The 20,363-nt window shown below is 39.9% G+C and overlaps 1 protein-coding gene across 3 annotated transcripts; it reads left to right on the top strand.

The window, feature by feature from the left end:
* Positions 1-512: 512 nt before the first annotated feature.
* Positions 513-20,088, top strand: mocs1 (molybdenum cofactor synthesis 1). Of its 3 annotated transcripts, none has more exons than XM_081347938.1 (11): positions 513-819; positions 6,380-6,518; positions 7,930-8,097; positions 8,768-8,932; positions 10,271-10,332; positions 10,747-10,858; positions 11,878-11,990; positions 16,057-16,167; positions 16,270-16,390; positions 17,114-17,161; positions 18,041-20,088. In XM_081347938.1, exons 1-11 carry the CDS (start codon positions 520-522, stop codon positions 18,982-18,984), a joined length of 2,283 nt encoding a protein of 760 aa, XP_081204064.1. In that variant the 5' UTR covers positions 513-519; the 3' UTR covers positions 18,985-20,088. The 3 variants fall into 3 exon arrangements, with proteins under 3 accessions (XP_081204064.1, XP_081204066.1, XP_081204065.1); XM_081347940.1 differs by having other exon boundaries at positions 17,114-17,174; XM_081347939.1 differs by lacking the exon at positions 513-819 and adding an exon at positions 2,400-2,413.
* Positions 20,089-20,363: the final 275 nt, after the last annotated feature.

The following is a 20,363-nucleotide window of genomic DNA, read 5'->3' as shown; positions in this document are numbered from 1 at the left end:
CAAGTAAGTTAAGTTTGTTATTTTTCTTTTGCTTTGTTGCTCATTTTGATCCACTATAGGAGCTATAATGCACTTTTGGTTTGGCTTTTGTTGTCACTTGCTTCACTTTACTTAGTAAATAAAATCTTAGTCCTTTCCAAACTATTACAGTGATTTGTCCATTTCAGTTCAAACTAGGCTTGGTTTTCTCTTGGGTGTTTATGCAACTGCATGTGATCAACATCATGTTGAACTGCGTCATGTGAGCTCAAAGTCCACAGCACTGTGAAATTATTAACAGCACTTTATGACAGATGCTTATGACACACAGTTGTTGAGCATGGCGTGCAGAACAAGACAAACAACACTACAATTTCTGGTGGCTTTTAATAGGTGTGTAACATTCACTCCACTTCCTACTCGAGTCGAAATCCCTTATACATTTTCGCTGTTTGTAGTTCACAACCGAGAAACTACATTGCCCAGAGTTCCTGTATATTTTCCTCGACGTTGATTGGTTGCGCAAAGACACGCCCCCTCATGGTTGTCCCAGGCGAACTGCATGTCAAGTTTAACGCAGCCTCAAGACGAGCGGATAATGTGCCAGCTTCAGCACAGACTGTCATTTGTGCGTTTATGATGGCATTAAACTGCAGCACATTCAGTCGTCTTATCTCTGGAGCTCAGACCGCGGCTGAGGCCTGCGCACGGCGGGCCGTTCAACAGACATGTGGGAGATACAGAGTGTGTCGAAGGTATTCCAGTGTCACTCCTGAAGAGAACACACTGGAGCAGGTGTGTGTGTCAGACTCTGCCGGTGCATCTGACACAACTGCACAGGTAAGATATCATACAATTCTTAAAAATGCATGTTTTAAAACTTAAAAACGTCACAATACACTTGGGTTTGGGATCGTAACTCTTGCATTAGGCTAACATCCCAAAGTCTGACTTGCTAATGTCTGTTAATGTACTTTGTTCCGTTTGTTGGTTTTGCTGATGTGTGATTGCTGTTACTATGTATATACTATACGAGGTGTTTATTTTCTGTTAGCGTAATATAAAGTATTTTAATGTGTATATAAAGTAGCCCCAAAAATATTTTGAAACTTAAGCCACATTTAAAAATGTATGATTGTCAAAACCATAATACATAAAAAAAAGTAAAAAAAAAAAAAAAAAAAACATGCTCAAGGTCTCATTTATGCTTCATTCAAGAATGGGTGCTGAACATAATGGTTTGAAAGTGTGACAAATTATAAATGCTTCTTTCTTTAAAACAGTTGGGTCATAAGACCCTCACTAAAGTATCAAAGCAGACATATCAGTCATGGATGTCACGTGATATGTAATATTTTAAAACCGTTATGCATTCGGTCTTGCCATCAGAGTTTACACAAACTGGCCAATGGCCTACAAAATGAAGAAAATTAAGTCTAAATATCATATTTGTACAATATAACTTGTTTTTCAAAAATTCAACAGAAATACTCCCTTAATATGGACTTTGCAAAAGCTTGCAAAAAAAAAAACCTTAATAGCTGAATAGTTAGGACATATTATGCAAAATTCACTTTTATAAGGTGTTTAAACACAGATGTGTCCACAGTGTGTGTAAACAACCAGCCTATTATAGTACAAATCCACCTATTCTTGTTTTTATAATCCCCATAAATCATAAACCGTCTCCCCAAAGTGGTCCCAGATTTGTAGTTCCGGTAGCCCCGCCTGGTGACAATTTGCCCTATTAGCATAGATCCCGCCCTGAGAGAGATGTATTTCTGTTTCCTTGCTGTAGCAGCTCAAGATATACAATGTCTGCACCAAAAAAATAAAAATTAGCCATTACAAATGTTCTGTTATTAGATGCACCAACGAACATAAGAATCTCCATAGACTCCTATCATCTGAGCCTCTGAGGACACGTGGCTGAATTTCATTTATGAAGGAAATGTGCAGAAGAAAGTGTTATATATTTGTGCAAATCATTTTACGCCCGACTGCTTTACGAACAAGGGTGAGTTTAATTCTGGATTTGCACAAAAGTGTTTCTGAAAGATTTTTAGATTAACATGACGGTGCATGCTAGTCGATGAGTTGAATCAACTTCATACATTTATCCACTAACCATTCAGAAACGTCCAGTTGCGTTCTAAAATTTCCTGAGTCTCTCCATCAGTGTCCGACACCGTTTCACACATGTAAGGCTGAACACCACTACTGTCAAATGCTGACATTTTGGCAGTTTGAGATTCTCCAGTTTTGTTGTTGCTGGAGGATCTGAAACACAGCTGCAAAGGCTCCGCCCTCTTCTGGAAAGGGGCGGGAAGCAGAAGCTAATTTGCATTTAAAGATTCACACACACAAAAAAAACGGCATGTTTGCAGGTGTGTGTGTGTCAGACTCTGCCGGTACATCTGACACAACTGCACAGGTAGGGCTGCAACTAACGATTATTTTGATAATCGATTAATCGGACGATTATTTTAACGATTAATCGATTAATCGGTTTATGTACTTATATTTTAGTTTTAGCCATTTTTTTCCCCAAGTAAATTATTAACAAAGGGTCTTTATCATTCAACATAGACTTTTTAGAGATTTTAACCATTTTGCATTGTCATATCCTCATCAAAAACATACTTGGAGTTGTGTTTTATTATGTGTTAGTAATCCTTTGTCGAACTCTTCTGCAATCAAAACACTGACCCATAGGTACTCTAGCAAATTTCACAAAGGAGATTTCAAATGTTTTCACCATGGCAGTCCTTAGGGCTCCTAAAGTAAAGTAGTTTAACATCCCGAACAAAGCTTATTAAGGAATCTTGCAGAACATATTTTCACGAAGAATAAGAATAAAGAATACAGTTGCAGTAAATTGCATTTTATTTTATTTTTTCCTGTAAACACACAGCTTATACCTGGGAAACAGCTTTATACAGTAGCTTATGCTGTGAATGTGAAATCAATCAGAAAGTAGCTTTTTTTGGTAAATTTATGGTAAACTTTCGTTCCTACCAAAACATTAGTTCTGAGTAAAAATAATGAATTGCAGAGTTTAACCATCATAGAGTTAAAGTGTATCATTTGCTTGTGACAAGTCCTGTCAGTTTAACAGAGAGCCTCGGCCGAGCGCTGTCTTGCTCTCTCTCTCTCCCTCGCGCATATTAATCAAAATCAATTGATACGATGGTGTCGGAAAAAAAAAACCTCTCCAGTGATGAAATGTTTTCTTTGTTGACAATTCTTGTGCGATATCCTAAACTGCCGAATGCTGCTTCGTTCGATTAGTTTCATCTTCCGCTTTTTTCTTTTTCTTTCTCGAGCTGCCATCTCGCTGAATGCTGCAGAGACGCTGTGCGGGAAGCACGTGGCATAAAACAAGGCCAGCTATTGGCTATTCGCTACTTCTCCTGCTGTACTGGCTGAGTAAAAACTCCGGTGGATCATTACTGCCACACTTTGGTCACCGCAGATTTAAAATATGCACGAAATGAGCCGCTTACGGCAAATAAAAGTTATTTAGCAACTAATCGATGACTAAATTAGTTGACAACTATTTTAATAATCGATTTTAATCGATTAAATCGATTAGTTGTTTCAGCTCTATGCACAGGTAAGATATAATAGGCTACATATCTTAAAAATGCATGTTTTAAAACTTAAAAACGTGATATTTAACAACGTCACAAATGATTATCTGATACACTTGGGTTTGGGTTTGTAACTCTTGCTTAGGCTAACATCCCAAATTCTGACTTGCTAATGTCTATTAATTGTTGGTTTTGTTGATATGTGATTGCTGTTACTATATACTATACGAGTTGTTTATTTTCTGTTAGCGTAATATAAAGTATTTGAATGTGTATAAAGTAGCCCCAAAAATAAAAATTGTCAAAACCATAATACATAAAAAAAAAAATAAAAAAAAAATATTATGGCTATCTGACATGCACAAGGTCTCGTTTATGCTTCATTCAAGAATGGCTGAACATAATGGTTTGAAAGTGTGACAAATTATAAATGCTTCTTTCTTTAAAACAGTTGTAAGCAAGTCTGGATTAGTACCCCCAGGGGCCCCTGGGCACTGAAGCTCATGGATAAATAAATGTCATATTTACCTGTGCCTGTCTAACAGGTAGACCTAGGACATATACCGAAATTGAATAAAGTTATCAAACTGCACTGCATAAATTCTAAATTAGATATAGACTAATCCTTATTATAGCAAAAAAAAAAAAAACTTTAGTCAACAGCAGTGAGTCATTTTCTCTGTTCTTTTTGTTCTTTGATTAACTTTACTGACAGAAAGCTTTATTGGCTGTTGTCTCTTTTAAACCTCCCGAGACCCAGAAAAAAAAAGTTTTTTGAATTTAGTTTTTTTCCATGTCATCACATTGTTTAGAGCACAGTAAAAAAAATGGTAAAAAAAATCATTTTTATTTTTGAAAAATAATATTTTCTTCATACGTTATGCTATGTCCTTTGTTGTGGACGCCTGGACTAAGTTGTTTAAAAAATAAAATGACATGAAATTATATGTATAGGCAAAAACAATGGGATTTTTTTTTTATCACCAATAAATTTTGGGGTTTCAGGATTTCTTTTCCAAAGCCGATTCGAAAGACTGTTCGCCAGCAGCAGCCGTCATTCTTTGTTTTCAATACATTTTGCTGCCGCTAGGGTGCGTCTAGATTTCTAGGCTAGTTCTAACTAAGTTTATGTGGGAAACTACGGCATTCATGATTATACAAAGTTACCATTAGAAGTAGTTGAGTTAGTCAGCTTTGCATCTATGGTTATGGTTGAGACCTCTGGTTAGATATAATCTATAACCTAATCCAGTGTGTTCAGATCTATGGGGACTAAATAATATATTCTAGAATGAGCAAAGTGGAGTACGGCCGTCTAGGATATTAGTCGATCGCCTCTGTCTAATGACCGAGACTGACGAGTTTGTGATTATGAGATCGTATAACCAGCCGGTGCGAGACTCCAAGTGTTATAGGAATCCTGGGTGTAATTTCAATAGAGTTCAATTGATTAATCAAACATTCACATAAATTTAACAACCTTTAACGATCTATTGACCTTTTTTATTTTTGGAGTCAGATGAAACAGAGGTAATTCAATGAATTTGCCACACTGAAAAAACACAGTAACTGAAAGTAACACACAGTAATCTTTCACCCACTTATCAGAAACTGTTGTTGGACCGATCGGGCGGGGACTTACAGTACTGTTTTTAACAATATGGCTCATGACAAAAAAAGTGTCATTAAAAAAAATTGCTGAGGTAAGACACAGAGAATAGACAATATGCACAGCAATACAATACTTGCAATAAACAACACTTAATAACAACAAAATAATAAAATGACTGAGCTTAAAAAACATTTCTTGTAGTGTACTTGTGTATCTGGATGGATATTCCAGGCATGATTACGGTAAGGGCGCGTGGTAGGGTGACCACCATCAAACAAACCAAATGTGGGACGATTATAAGTTTGTGTGGGACATTCTACCAACACTAAAACCTAAACCACCCCTGTGTTTCTGCACCCTTCAGACTGATTATCTTTAAAGATTAACTTTTTTGTTAGTTTTTTTATTTATTATTATATAATGTCTTAACTTAATAAAAACATTTGAATTCTGCCTTTCAGCTGATAAAAATGATTTGTTCTTTAGTCCCTTCCAGAAAACACTATTAGCCTTCATCACAAAGTAACATAACATGTCTTTATTTGACATGTCATTTAAATTCAACATCACTGAGCCCAAAGGCAGCAGGCATCATGCAGATAACTATTTTATAAACCGTTCTGACCAAGTCCAATTAAAATCCAACAAAATAAACAATGAACAAATAAAATATAAAACAACATGAAATTAGATCATTGACAGTCTTATATATTAAGAATACAGTATATTAAACCAAAAACCTTCATATTTTTAGAAAGGATGTGAATTAAAACAACCACAGCAGGCAAGAAGTTGATACACTCTGTTAAATTAAATAGTTAAATTTAATTAATTACTAATTATTTAGTTATTTAAGTCAGGCACGTAAGGCCGGCAATATATACTGTATAGCATGTCTCAACTGCTTGATTGCTTGTATGTTCGCAAAATGTACAAATATTATCGCCTAACTCTATTATAGTTGTTAAATGCAACTATAAGGGATGAAGATATTAAAGGTATAGCGGAGGATCTTTCCAAATTTTAGATAAGACCCGCCCTCTCCACTTTTTGAAAAGTTTGATTGATTCACCAGAATGATTGACAATTAGGAGGACCAATAGTTTAGGTTACCCACCAGGAAGTAAAACATCCTCCGCTATACCTTTAAGATATTATAAATATTAATTAATGTTCCGGTTGTTGTTTCCGGCAGGTCCGAGAGCATGTGGTTGCAGGCGGTCATCGGCGAGTTCTGAAGGACGTCCTGCCTTTCTCAGCATTTCTTACAGACTCTTTTGGACGAAGACATAATTACCTTCGCATTTCCCTCACTGAGAAATGTAACCTCCGCTGTAAGTCTCTCAAACACTGCATGCTTTGTAGAAAGACATCGGCTTCATGAATATGCAAATTAGCCCCACCTCCATTCAATATATGCATCATATAGCCTACATCATTCACGCGCTCCTGTCCCTTCTTAAAGGTGTTGTTTCTGTGGAAAAGCCTCGGCCCGCACATTGACAGGATTGGTTACATGTTTGTGACGTCAAGTCAATTTCTATAACGCTTTATACAATACAGATTGTTTCAAAGGAGCTTTACTGGGATAAACAGAAAAATAATGATTCAATGATGCAAACAGAGTTCAATTCTGCTGTAAAGCAGCTCTAAAAAGACAATAGTGTCATTGTTCAGTTTTAAGTAGAAAATACTCAGCAATGGTGTTGACTGGTGAATTTGCACAAGGTTTGTCTTAAAGCATATTAAAAACACCACATAGACATATAAACAACATTAAAAAATGTTGAGTTTTCACCACAAGGGACCTCCCATTGAATTTTTTTCTTTTTTTTACAGATTTTTTTAAACAAAAAAATGTAAGAGATATAACCATTTCAAATAAATTGTTACACCTTTTGCATTGTGGTCTGTTTTGACCCGAAAGTGAACTTTGGCTTTGAAATCATGCTGATTTTAATTTTATTTTATTTTTTCACTCACACACACTTTTTTTCCTTCCCATTGGTGTTGTGTTTTGTTTATAAATATGCTTGCACAAAGCAAACACCCAGACAATCATTTTGAAATAAAAAAAATAAAAATAATAAAATGACAAAAACAGATTAATGGATTAATCTGTTTGTAGAGCAACATTTCATAGTCTTAATTTGATTAAGGAAAGAGGGATTGAAAAAGAAAAAGTCCACATTTCACTTTTCCACATATTGATGAACCACTGCAGCATGAAAAGGAGAGTCAAGCTGTTTATCATCTTCATTTTTTTTCATAAAAGTTTATGCAAGTGAATCTACTTTGTTTAACAGCATTTCGAGTAACATTGATGTTGTTTTAGTGTTGTTTTGTTAGAAAATAATATGTAGGTATCATAAATTTAGACTGTTTTGACCAGTCATGAGTTAAGTTCATTTAATTAAATCCACTGAAGTCAATGTAGTTCACACTGGTAATTCTTATATTACAGTTCTTGATATATCTAATGATATATTCAAATAAAATTTCTCATACGTGTTAATAAAAAATATATGTTTTCATACATTTTTTTTATGTGAATTTAAGTGATCAAGTAATGTTAATAAAACTTAATAAAGAACATGATTTTTGCTTGAGTCCCGTCGGATTGATTTCCATCGGCGGTCGAGGTGAAGATAATCTTTGTTATTGTTGTGAGTATGTGACCTCTAATGGTGAAACATACATATTGTCCCTTAAGGATTAATAATGATTAGTTTCTGTGTTTCTCAGGTCAGTACTGTATGCCACAAGAAGGAGTGAAACTCAGCCCTCGCTCTCAGCTCCTAACAACAGAGGAGTTACTGACGTTAGCCAGACTCTTCGTGCGACAGGGGGTGAACAAGATCCGGCTGACTGGAGGAGAGCCTCTCATTCGCCCAGACGTCCTGCATATCATAGGTACGTTTTACACCTTCTGTTAGCTTTGTAAATGCTCGTTACCTTTGAATCATAAGACAGAAGTGATATAGACATCTCGGACATGTTGGAAATCGAAATGACAATCAGTTCATGCTTTTAATGTACAGTGGATATTTGAACTAAGAGACTAAAGGTACAAGAGGCTAAGGTTGAAATAGAAAAAAAAAGAAAAAAATTAACAAATTAGAATTTAAATGAATTAGTCATCTTTTAGTTGGCATTTCGATTGAAATTGATGGTGTATTGATGCCAGAGGAAATGGCACTACAGAGATGGTGCTTTTAGTGTCTATATTGACGCAAAAACCCTAGAAATTAAATTTAACATATTAAAAAAAATAAGTTTTATATAATTTATTTTATCTTTAATAAAATTTGTGTATGGAATATTCCATATTGTATATGGAAAATTAGCTTGTATCTGCTAATTCTATTAATCAGTGTTTAAATAAAATAAAAAAAGAAGAAACCGCATCTTCCATATTTCATTTCTGGTTTAAAAAAGGAAAAAGGAATGTAAAGTACACCGACCATGTTTCATGCTTATTAGCCAATATTCTGAAAATCAAGCATGACAAAACGAGGATGCAGCCAGAAACACTAATTAAACTTTGAATAGTTGAACTTTTCTCTTTTTTTCTTTCTGAAAGCGGAATTGAGGAAGTTGGAGGGCCTGAAGACCATTGCAGTCACCACAAACGGCATGAATTTGAGCCGGCTGTTGCCCGGTTTGAAGAAAGCTGGAGTGGATCTACTCAACATCAGCCTAGACACCCTGATCCCGGCCAAATTTGAGTTCATCGCTAGACGAAAAGGTGCTGTTGACCAGTCACTGAAATATAAGAAATATAACACCTATATCCGAACAGAGTTTGTGTTCCTCCAGGACGGATGTAGATAGGTGCAGATAGACAGCATGAGGTGTCCTGGATGAAGGAACTATGCTTTCCTATGCTAAATGGAATCCAGATATAAAAACGGAATTTACTGGATAACGCGGAATTTCATGGAATTTGTAAAATTTTGGATGAATAAATAAAAAGTAGGTCAGTACACTTACATCAAATTGTGATATAGACTAGTGTCTGTGAATATTAAACTGCAAAAATACAATTTAAATATGAATCCCGCATGTTCTGCGTGTCTCTGTGTGTGTGAATGAATGGTTTCATTTGACACACACACACACACACACACACACACACACACACACACACACACACACACACACACACACACACACACACACTGAAGCTCGCGTGACGCTTGCAGTGTTTTCAGCCTCTTCCGCCTCTCTATATGAGGACATGAATGCATGAACTTCATCTCCGGAGTCTCTTCATTTGCATTTTACCATTTCATTTGAGAAAAACTATCGTCATATCATAAACGCACAGAAACTCAAATGTCTTCACGGCAACCTGTCAAAATAAAATAAAATAAAATTGAAATTGGTACAGAAATATATTGCTGTTGTACTGTAGAATTAAGCTATGTCTCAATGTAATAATATTACTAGCACTAATAATAATAATAATAATAATAAAAAATTATTATTAAAACCTTTTTTTGTGCAGCACTTTGTTTGACATTTTTTATTTTTAAATTTCATATGATTAAAAGATAAATTAAATTAATTTTTTATGCCTTATAATTATTGATCTCAAGCATAGAAAATTATTAACAACAGGATTATGAAGATGTATAGTCAGTATAAAAGCTCCATGTTCTCATTTCAGAATCAAAACACATTGCAGAAAAACGAAAGTGCACAGTGTAACTTCTATCAGTAGGATTTCTTTCATAACTCTAACCCAATTTAAGTCTTGTTACATTGTGTCAAAACGTTTGTCTTCGCTAAATTAACATGTTCTAATTAGAAGCGGTCCAGTGAAACATTTTTGTCAGACTTTGAAGGGTATTTTAATCATTCATTAATAAACTTGTAATGCCAAGTATTTAAGCTTTACAATAGCAGTACTGTGACAACTAACTGACACAACCATTTCAGAGACTGCATGTTTTTACTAGAAAATAGATTGAAATATATATGGCTATGGAATTTAGCTGAAGCTGTGAAAGTCACACATTATTGTAAATGGTCTCGCCTACAATACTTTCTAATTGACACTCAATATTGGTGCCACCTGCAGGGTTTCATAAAGTGAGGGAAGGCATTGAAGAGGCTATTGACATGGGCTACAATCCAGTCAAGGTAATGTACCTTTCTCAAAACATGGGATTTTAGAATCCCTTGTGATGTATGAAATGATCAATGTCTAAGGTTACAGCTTCAAAAAGGTGCAAACGTTCTAGAAAACAGTGTTAAATACTGTCATTGTTAAAAGTAACCAAATGCTGGAGATACGTAAACTCACTTCAGGGCATTTATTACTACCTTTCTAGCAACACCCAAAAAAGTTTGCTGTTAATATTAATTTTCTTAAAGTTCACCCAAAAATTCTGTCATCATTTACTCTCCCTCAAGTTGTTTCAAACCTGTATGAATTTCTTTCTTCTGCTGAACACAAAAGAAGATATTTTGAAGAAAATGGGTAACCAAACAGTTGATGGATCTCATTAACTTCTATAGTATGGAAAACATGCTACTATATAACTCTGTTCTCAGGTGAACTGTGTGGTCATGAGAGGTCTGAATGAAGACGAGTTGATTGACTTTGTGTCACTGACAGAGAGGAAACCATTGGATGTGAGATTCATTGAGTACATGCCGTTTGATGGTAAGATTATGCTAAAGTCAAAGAGAGAAGTCTTCATTGTGCACTTGTTACAGGTTGTAGGATAATTGGCACGGTTGTAAAGGTTGCAGTTTCTGCCCCAGTTCTCTAATCGTATTAGTAGTGCAGAGTATTATCTTTCCAGGTCAGTGAGACTTTGTTTTCCTCAGGATTTATTTTCATAACACATGTAACACAGTCCACATTCTGGAGATGTTTTAGGCCAAGAATCATTTAAGTCATATTCACCACTAAATTGGGTTAACAATGTGCAGAAACAAGTTTCAAATGGATTCTGGTTCTTGCCCTGGAGGTTCAATACTACAGCAATCACTCCAATAGCAAACTGACTAGATACTGTGATCAAGGTTCAGAAAGGTTGAGATAAGCACTGGAGAAAATTAATTAACAAACTATGACATTTTAGATTAATTTTCTTTCTTGTTTTGAAGCTGCAGTTGTAGTGAAACACTCCAAGTTTGAGTTAAATATTAATATCTTTCTTCACACTTTGCCTTTTAAAAGTAAAGGGTCATTCCACTACCCCGGCTCATAGTTTTTGGTTTTATTTCTGAAGAAAAGTAGTGACAAAAGTCAAAATATTAAATGTCATGGATGTATATTTATGGGGTAATCCACTATTTTGTAGAGTGGGGTCAAATTACAATTTTCACCTGCGATTTGGAGCCTTTGGGGGAAAAACACAAGAAGTGCTTTTTCCCATTTTTGAACTCTCACCGTTGGCATATAATGCAACAAAGATTGCTAAAGTAAACAGATTTTACTAATAGATCTACCAATCTCTGTGTAGAAATAATATAATGATGCTGCCATCTTTCTAAAGTCATTTTTACCCCAACGCAATTTGGCTCCAGGTGAAAATCTCTTTCTTTCTAGAAAAGAAATAATCAAAATGTTAATGAACATGATCTGCCATTTAATCCGTTTGGAGAAACCATAGAAAAATGTAAAGCAGTTGAATGTTGTTTAAGCGTCTTAACACACATTGGCTGTCTCTGTAGGTAACAGATGGAACTTCAAGATGATGGTGAGCTTTCAGGAGATGCTGGACTGTATAAAGCAAAAATGGCCCAATCTGGAACCTGTGCCTGGAGAGGAAACCGACACAGCCAAGGTCAGCCCAGCTCCAGACTGATAAATAAATCACTGGCCATGAATCATTCTCAATGCTAAATTCTCATTGGAGCATTGTTTTGGCTCATTGCTGAGGTTATTTCCAGTTACTGTGCAGTTATTATCCATTGGTCTGTAAATGTTTTGTAACTTTCTCATGTTATTAATAGGCCGACAAGCTTTTATCGAAACATTCCTTCTGCAATTGTTGTAGATTTTTCCCTAAACGTAACTACGTCCTATAATATTTATACTCTAGCGCGTCTACAGTCGACGTCGGCCGAGTCTAACCCTATACTCTAGCGCGTCTACACATCGACATCGGCTGGGTGCTAATCCTATACTCTAGCGCTTCTACACACTGACATCGACTGGGTGCTAACCCTATACTCTAGCGCGTCTACACACCGACGTCGGCTGGGTGCTAACCCTATACTCGTCTACACACCGACGTCGGCTGGGTGCTAACCCTATACTCTAGCGCGTCTACACACCGACGTCGGCTGGGTGCTAACCCTATACTCGTCTACACACCGACGTCGGCTGGGTGCTAACCCTATACTCTAGCGCGTCTACACACCGACGTCGGCTGGGTGCTAATCCTATACTCTAGCGCGTCTACACACCGACGTCGGCTGGGTGCTAATCCTATACTCTAGCGCGTCTACACACCGACGTCGGCTGGGTGCTAATCCTATACTCTAGCGCGTCTACACACCGACGTCGGCTGGGTGCTAACCCTATACTCGTCTACACACCGACGTCGGCTGGGTGCTAACCCTATACTCTAGCGCGTCTACACACCGACGTCGGCTGGGTGCTAACCCTATACTCTAGCGCGTCTACACACCGACGTCGGCTGGGTGCTAATCCTATACTCTAGCGCGTCTACACACCGACGTCGGCTGGGTGCTAATCCTATACTCTAGCGCGTCTACACATCGACATCGGCTGGGTGCTAATCCTATACTCTAGCGCGTCTACACACTGACATCGACTGGGTGCTAACCCTATACTCTAGCGCGTCTACACACCGACGTCGACTGGGTGCTAACCCTATACTCTAGCGCGTCTACACACCGACGTCGGCTGGGTGCTAATCCTATAGCCAATCCTATACTCTAGCGCGTCTACACATCGACGTCGGCTGGGTGCTAACCCTATACTCTAGCGCGTCTACACATCGACGTCGGCTGGGTGCTAATCCTATACTCTAGCGCGTCTACACATCGACGTCGGCTGGGTGCTAATCCTATACTCTAGCGCGTCTACACATCGACGTCGGCTGGGTGCTAATCCTATACTCTAGCGCGTCTACACACTGACGTCGACTGGGTGCTAACCCTATACTCTAGCGCGTCTACACACCGACGTCGGCTGGGTGCTAACCCTATACTCTAGCGCGTCTACACACCGACGTCGGCTGGGTGCTAATCCTATACTTTAGCGCGTCTACACATCGACGTCGGCTGGGTGCTAATCCTATACTCTAGCGCGTCTACACATCGACGTCGGCTGGGTGCTAATCCTATACTCTAGCGCGTCTACACATCGACGTCGGCTGGGTGCTAATCCTATACTCTAGCGCGTCTACACACCGACGTCGGCTGGGTGCTAATCCTATACTCTAGCGCGTCTACACATCGACGTCGACTGGGTGCTAATCCTATACTCTAGCGCGTCTACACACCGACGTCGGCTGGGTGCTAATCCTATACTCTAGCGCGTCTACACATCGACGTCGGCTGGGTGCTAATCCTATACTCTAGCGCGTCTACACATCGACGTCGGCTGGGTGCTAATCCTATACTCTAGCGCGTCTACACACCGACGTCGGCTGGGTGCTAACCCTATACTCTAGCGTGTCTACACACCGACGTCGGCTGGGTGCTAATCCTATACTCTAGCGCGTCTACACATCGACGTCGGCTGGGTGCTAATCCTATACTCTAGCGCGTCTACACACTGACGTCGACTGGGTGCTAACCCTATACTCTAGCGCGTCTACACACCGACGTCGACTGGGTGCTAACCCTATACTCTAGCGCGTCTACACACCGACGTCGGCTGGGTGCTAATCCTATAGCCAATCCTATACTCTAGCGCGTCTACACATCGACGTCGGCTGGGTGCTAATCCTATACTCTAGCGCGTCTACACACCGACGTCGACTGGGTGCTAACCCTATACTCTAGCGCGTCTACACACCGACGTCGGCTGGGTGCTAATCCTATACTCTAGCGCGTCTACACACCGACGTCAGCTGGGTGCTAATCCTATACTCTAGCGCGTCTACACATCGACGTCGGCTGGGTGCTAATCCTATACTCTAGCGCGTCTACACACTGACATCGACTGGGTGCTAACCCTATACTCTAGCGCGTCTACACACCGACGTCGACTGGGTGCTAATCCTATACTCTAGCGCGTCTACATATCGACGTCGGCTGGGTGCTAATCCTATACTCTAGCGCGTCTACACACTGACATCGACTGGGTGCTAACCCTATACTCTAGCGCGTCTACACACCGACGTCGACTGGGTGCTAACCCTATACTCTAGCGCGTCTACACATCGACATCGGCTGGGTGCTAATCCTATACTCTAGCGCGTCTACACACTGACATCGACTGGGTGCTAACCCTATACTCTAGCGCGTCTACACACCGACGTCGACTGGGTGCTAACCCTATACTCTAGCGCGTCTACACACCGACGTCGGCTGGGTGCTAATCCTATAGCCAATCCTATACTCTAGCGCGTCTACACATCGACGTCGGCTGGGTGCTAATCCTATACTCTAGCGCGTCTACACATCGACGTCGGCTGGGTGCTAATCCTATACTCTAGCGCGTCTACACATCGACGTCGGCTGGGTGCTAATCCTATACTCTAGCGCGTCTACACACCGACGTCGGCTGGGTGCTAATCCTATACTCTAGCGCGTCTACACACCGACGTCGGCTGGGTGCTAATCCTATACTCTAGCGCGTCTACACATCGACATCGGCTGGGTGCTAATCCTATACTCTAGCGCGTCTACACACTGACATCGACTGGGTGCTAACCCTATACTCTAGCGCGTCTACACACCGACGTCGACTGGGTGCTAACCCTATACTCTAGCGCGTCTACACACCGACGTCGGCTGGGTGCTAATCCTATAGCCAATCCTATACTCTAGCGCGTCTACACATCGACGTCGGCTGGGTGCTAATCCTATACTCTAGCGCGTCTACACATCGACGTCGGCTGGGTGCTAATCCTATACTCTAGCGCGTCTACACATCGACGTCGGCTGGGTGCTAATCCTATACTCTAGCGCGTCTACACACCGACGTCGGCTGGCTGCTAATCCTATACTCTAGTGCGTCTACACACCGACGTCGGCTGGGTGCTAATCCTATACTTTAGCGCGTCTACACATCGTCGTCGGCTGGGTGCTAATACTTGTTCCCCTAACTAGCTTACTTCCTGCGCAGGAATAATCGACAAACAGACTTCAGCAAATGTCCTCTAAATGCTTTAATCACAGCCAGAGGATCTCTCGAGCAGTTCTCAGAGAATCTCCCCCAAGAAGAAGCAAGGCCGGAGGATCTCAGACAAATTCCATTGAGAATCCCACCAGCTAACACGAATACAACAGTTTTTATAGAATAGGGAGGTATGGCAAAATGATATGAATTTGATTGGTTCTTCATATGCAAACCCTTCTGTTACTAGGTAAAGCAAACTTTGTTTTAATGATTACTTCATTGTTAATCACAAGGTTCTAGTCATTTGTCTAGTTTCATTTCCCATATTTGTTATTTTTACACTCACACAACCAAGTCAAAGGGGTATGGCAACATAACATGCAACATTAAAAAACAGGACAGAACATTTTAGTACATTGTGTTTCAAAGTGTTATCATGTTAGGCCTGAAAAGAGAAATAAGGTTAGATGTTAGAAACATGGTTAGTTTAATATACAGTTAACTATTTTATCTATTAAAAATCCACCACACAATCTTGAATCGTGAAGTATCAGCCCTCATGTGTGTATTTCTGTGTATTGCGTTCACAGGCGTTTAGAGTACCAGGATTTCGAGGCCAGATGGGCTTCATTACTTCCATGTCAGACCATTTCTGTGGTTCCTGTAACCGCCTGCGCATCACGGCCGATGGCAACCTGAAGGTACGTGTTGTGTTTGATGTTCCTTACACACCTTTATGCTTCTCACCCAGTTATCTACTCTGTGTTTTATATATATATGTGTGTGTGTTGGCATGCTATTAGGTTTGCTTGTTTGGGAATTCAGAGGTGTCTTTGAGGGATATTCTGCGCTCGGGAGCCCCTGAAGAGGAACTACTGCACATCATAGGGGCAGCAGTCGGGAGGAAGAAGAAACAGCATGCAGGTAAAGACACACACACACACACACACACACACACACACACACACACATACACACACACACACACACACACACAGGCTGTGTCTGAAATCGCCCCCATACCCATACCCACTATTTGAGGGAACAGCCAGTTGTAGTGGTGTCCAAAACCATAGTGGACGTTATCGAGCTCACTTATTCAATCCCACAATGCACCGCAATAACGAATGTACAACCAATGTATACTCAAGGGCTAGAGAATACCCATCATGCACTGTGAGAGTCGTGCGTTGAATGAATTCCCGCATCTGACCAGAAGATGGCGTCGCAGCTCAATCATCCATCCATTTTCCATACCGCTGGTCCAATGTAGGTACAGAGTAATCATACAGGTATACATTCATGTTTAAGTTGATTATTACATTGTTTAATTAAAGTTTATACATGCTAGTTCAAGATAAATATTTTTATTACTACTGGAGCTGCCAATCTTGCAAAAAATTATTAAACGGCAAGCTCAAACTATGCAAAAGCAGCAGCACTTCCGGCTCACTCAGTGTCCGAATTCACTCACTAGTTTTCATTCACTCCTTCAAGTGGACTATATTAGTGAACTAATGTAGGGAATAGTGAATGAGGGTATAGGGGGTGATTTTGTACACAGCCACACACTCTTATGTCATGTCTACGTACATCATCATGTATTTTTTTAAACTGAATATGACTTTCTCTCTTTTTTTTCTTCAGGGATGTTGAATATATCTCAGATGAAGAACAGGCCGATGATCCTCATTGGTGGGTGACAGCTGTACGTAATGCACTTCCCACATCACTCGCTCTGCTTCTGTTTTCACTCACAGGGTTAAGGGTTAGTTTAAGGGTTAAGTTTGTCAAAGCAGAAAAAATAGTTTGCAAAGTACATGCCAGTCAAATTAACAAAACAGTATTATTATTATTTTTTGCATGTAGTATGTGATAAACAAAAGAGTGATTTGAATGCATTTGAATGCAACTCCGCACAAGCAACCTGTCTGTATTTTTGTTTTCCATAAAAATATGTATTTTTTGATGAACTAGGGGTGTGCCATATTGACAAATAATAATGATTTCTGTGTAGCCGTGAATTATGCTGATTCACTGAGATTGTTGAGGTTTTGCTGCATTTGCACAGTTCTGCCCAGCAGAGGTCACCAGCGTGTGGCGTTTCAAACGCTTCAAAACAATGATGAATCATTTTATGACGCCATTGTTTCAGTTCCTCCCATCACTATGTACTGCTGTAGCTTTATTAGCAACTATTTTAGTTGGCAAAATGGAGCAAAAATAGACTGCTACTTGGTTCAATTGAGAATCCTCACACATTTAAGCTAAGCTCACGCCACAGTCTCCTGGCTCACACATTATCCCTGACACCAATATTTAAACTATTCATAAAAGATGAATCACTATCTGCACAAAGCTAGTGACATACAGTACTCAATGATTCCAGCTTCCACATCATTAAAACAACAATTATAGATCGCACAAGACACACACCCCTACCAACAACCAACATTTATTGTTAATTAGCCACCCCTGTTCCCTCAGGTAAATATGTATCCATTTCCCACATTTCCAGCAGTGGAGGATTGACATTCAGAAGTTCAGTATGAATGTGTGTGTCCTTGTTCACAGGTGGAGATCACAGCTGGCCTCTTCCACTCATCCACAGCACTGATCCAGCAACCTCTTCTTTACCACACTACACTAGTCATGTCCATCAGGACGACACAAGCACTTTTGTTGATGATGCACAAGGCTTGACTCATTTTCATAGAAAGGATAATCCCATGATGAGCATTAATACTCTGAGACACATGCGCACAACCTCATTGGCACTTTGCAGTGACGCGATGACCGAATCTCATCGCCAGGTGAATCCCGGAGCCTCAAAACCCCCTGTTACACACATGTTTCCCTGGAGGTCTCGCCCAACACAGCGACAGCCCAAAACATCGGCTCCTGTCCCCCTTCTCAGTGCCCTACTCTCGACGGACAGATTTAGAGATTCATCCCTGCAGTTTGCACGCCACTGCCACAAAAAAACAGGGTTCGATTTGAAAACGCCACATACAGACGCACAATCGTCCAGCTTTGATGGAACCTCTGATCGGTTGACCCACACTGATGCCCAGGGTAAAGCCTCCATGGTTAATGTGGGCAGTAAGGCGGTGACTTGTCGCACAGCCACAGCTTGTGGTAAAGTCATCCTGGGTCCAAAAGCTTTTCATCTGGTGTGCGTCAACCAGCTCGCCAAGGGCGATGCCCTAGCGGTAGCACAGCTAGCGGGCATCATGGGTGCCAAGCAGACCTCATCGCTCATTCCCCTCTGTCACCCGCTTCCTCTGGACCACGTTTCCGTTACCATCGAGCCGCTGGAAGAAGCACATGCCGTCATCGTGAAGGCGACCTGCCAAGCCACGGGCCGCACAGGAGTGGAGATGGAGGCTCTGAGCGCCGTTACAGTCGCCTCGCTAACTCTCTACGACATGTGCAAGTCAGTCAGCCGGGACATTATCATCACTGACATCAAGTTACTCAGCAAGACGGGTGGGCAGAGAGGAGATTTCCATCGCTGAGCCGACTCCTAAAGAACGCACATCTTACCTTAGTTCTTCTCTCTAGAGCGACGTCAGTTTTTCTCCAGCAGAATGTGCCTTCAGATGCCTCTAGATGATCCACTAATTGAGCTAATGAAATGTGATTTACTTGAGCAGGAATCATTTACTTAACACAAAGAATACTATATTTTGGTCTAGATTTATTTTGATAATGATAATGAGCAGTATTTCTATGAGGATACCTATTTTGCTCTGAAAAGGTTTAGCCTACCTGAGCAAAAATTGAGCAAAACTGTGGTCTGGTTATTCATTTGATTTAAAGGAATGTTTCACCTTTAAAAAAAAAAGATGTTTTGAAAAATGACTGTGGTCATTTTTTTGTTTGTTTTCCCATATAATGAAAGTCAATAGGGTTTAGTGTTGTTTAAAAAATATAAAGAACAAAAAGTGCATTCAGGTTTGGAACAACACAAGGGTTGAGTAAATGATGTAACTATCCCTTTAAAACAAAATACATATGACTGGAAATTGTAAAAACCTGGAGGAGTTATCATTTTAGCCGGTTCCATTGACCTGATGTCAGTGGGTTCGGGGTTAAATGCCTGAAATAAAGTCAGTGGTTAAAGTCGGCATGAAACCGATGATGCACTAGTATTCTCTTTTCTATCGTGACGTATATCTAAGTGAAACAACTTCTTGAACTAGAAAATTTGTAGGGCAGGACTTGGTTTTGTCCATGATGAATTGATTGGATTGTTGTGGTTTATTTCATGAACCAAAAAAAGAAAAGTGAAGTCCACACACTGACCTTATGGTCGAAACGTTGTGCTTTTAATACATTTATCTTGAGTAGCATGCAGTGTGCGGACTTCACTTTTCTTTTTTTGTTTATGTTATTTTGATGTCCTGCACCTGAGCCCAATCTGGGTGTTTGGGATGTGCATACCAGTTTTTTATTTTTTATTTCATGAACCAAGCAGAGAATTTCTGTGAAGCGGTGTACCGGACGGGCCGCCAGCATTCGTCAGAATTATAATTTTCTGATCAAATTGCTAAAATTTACAATGTAGAATTCGCTCCATATTTTTACTGCAATAATAAAATGTTTGAATGACAGATCCACCTGATGTGTTTGGTCAATTGTAATGGATACATAGAATTATTTAACTTATTACTGTAAAGTCATGCATATAAACTGACTTGCTAATGTTGGCCCGGACACTGCAGTTTGTTCAGAAGAGGGCATTGTTACACCGTGAGAAACAACTTCTTCATCTGTGAGAACCGCCATCACTGAATGAAAGGAAGACTGTTTGCCTGGGATATTATGAGTGATTTAAGAGCCAGCTGTACAGGAGTGAAACTCAAAAAAAAAAAAAAAAAAAAAGTGCAGATGT

This window comes from Scardinius erythrophthalmus (genome assembly GCF_964197995.2).
Source record: "Scardinius erythrophthalmus genome assembly, chromosome: 19".
NCBI classification, from domain to species: domain Eukaryota; kingdom Metazoa; phylum Chordata; class Actinopteri; order Cypriniformes; family Leuciscidae; genus Scardinius; species Scardinius erythrophthalmus.
Note: the sequence above shows the minus strand (reverse complement) of the source record. Positions and strands in the feature narration are given on the sequence as shown.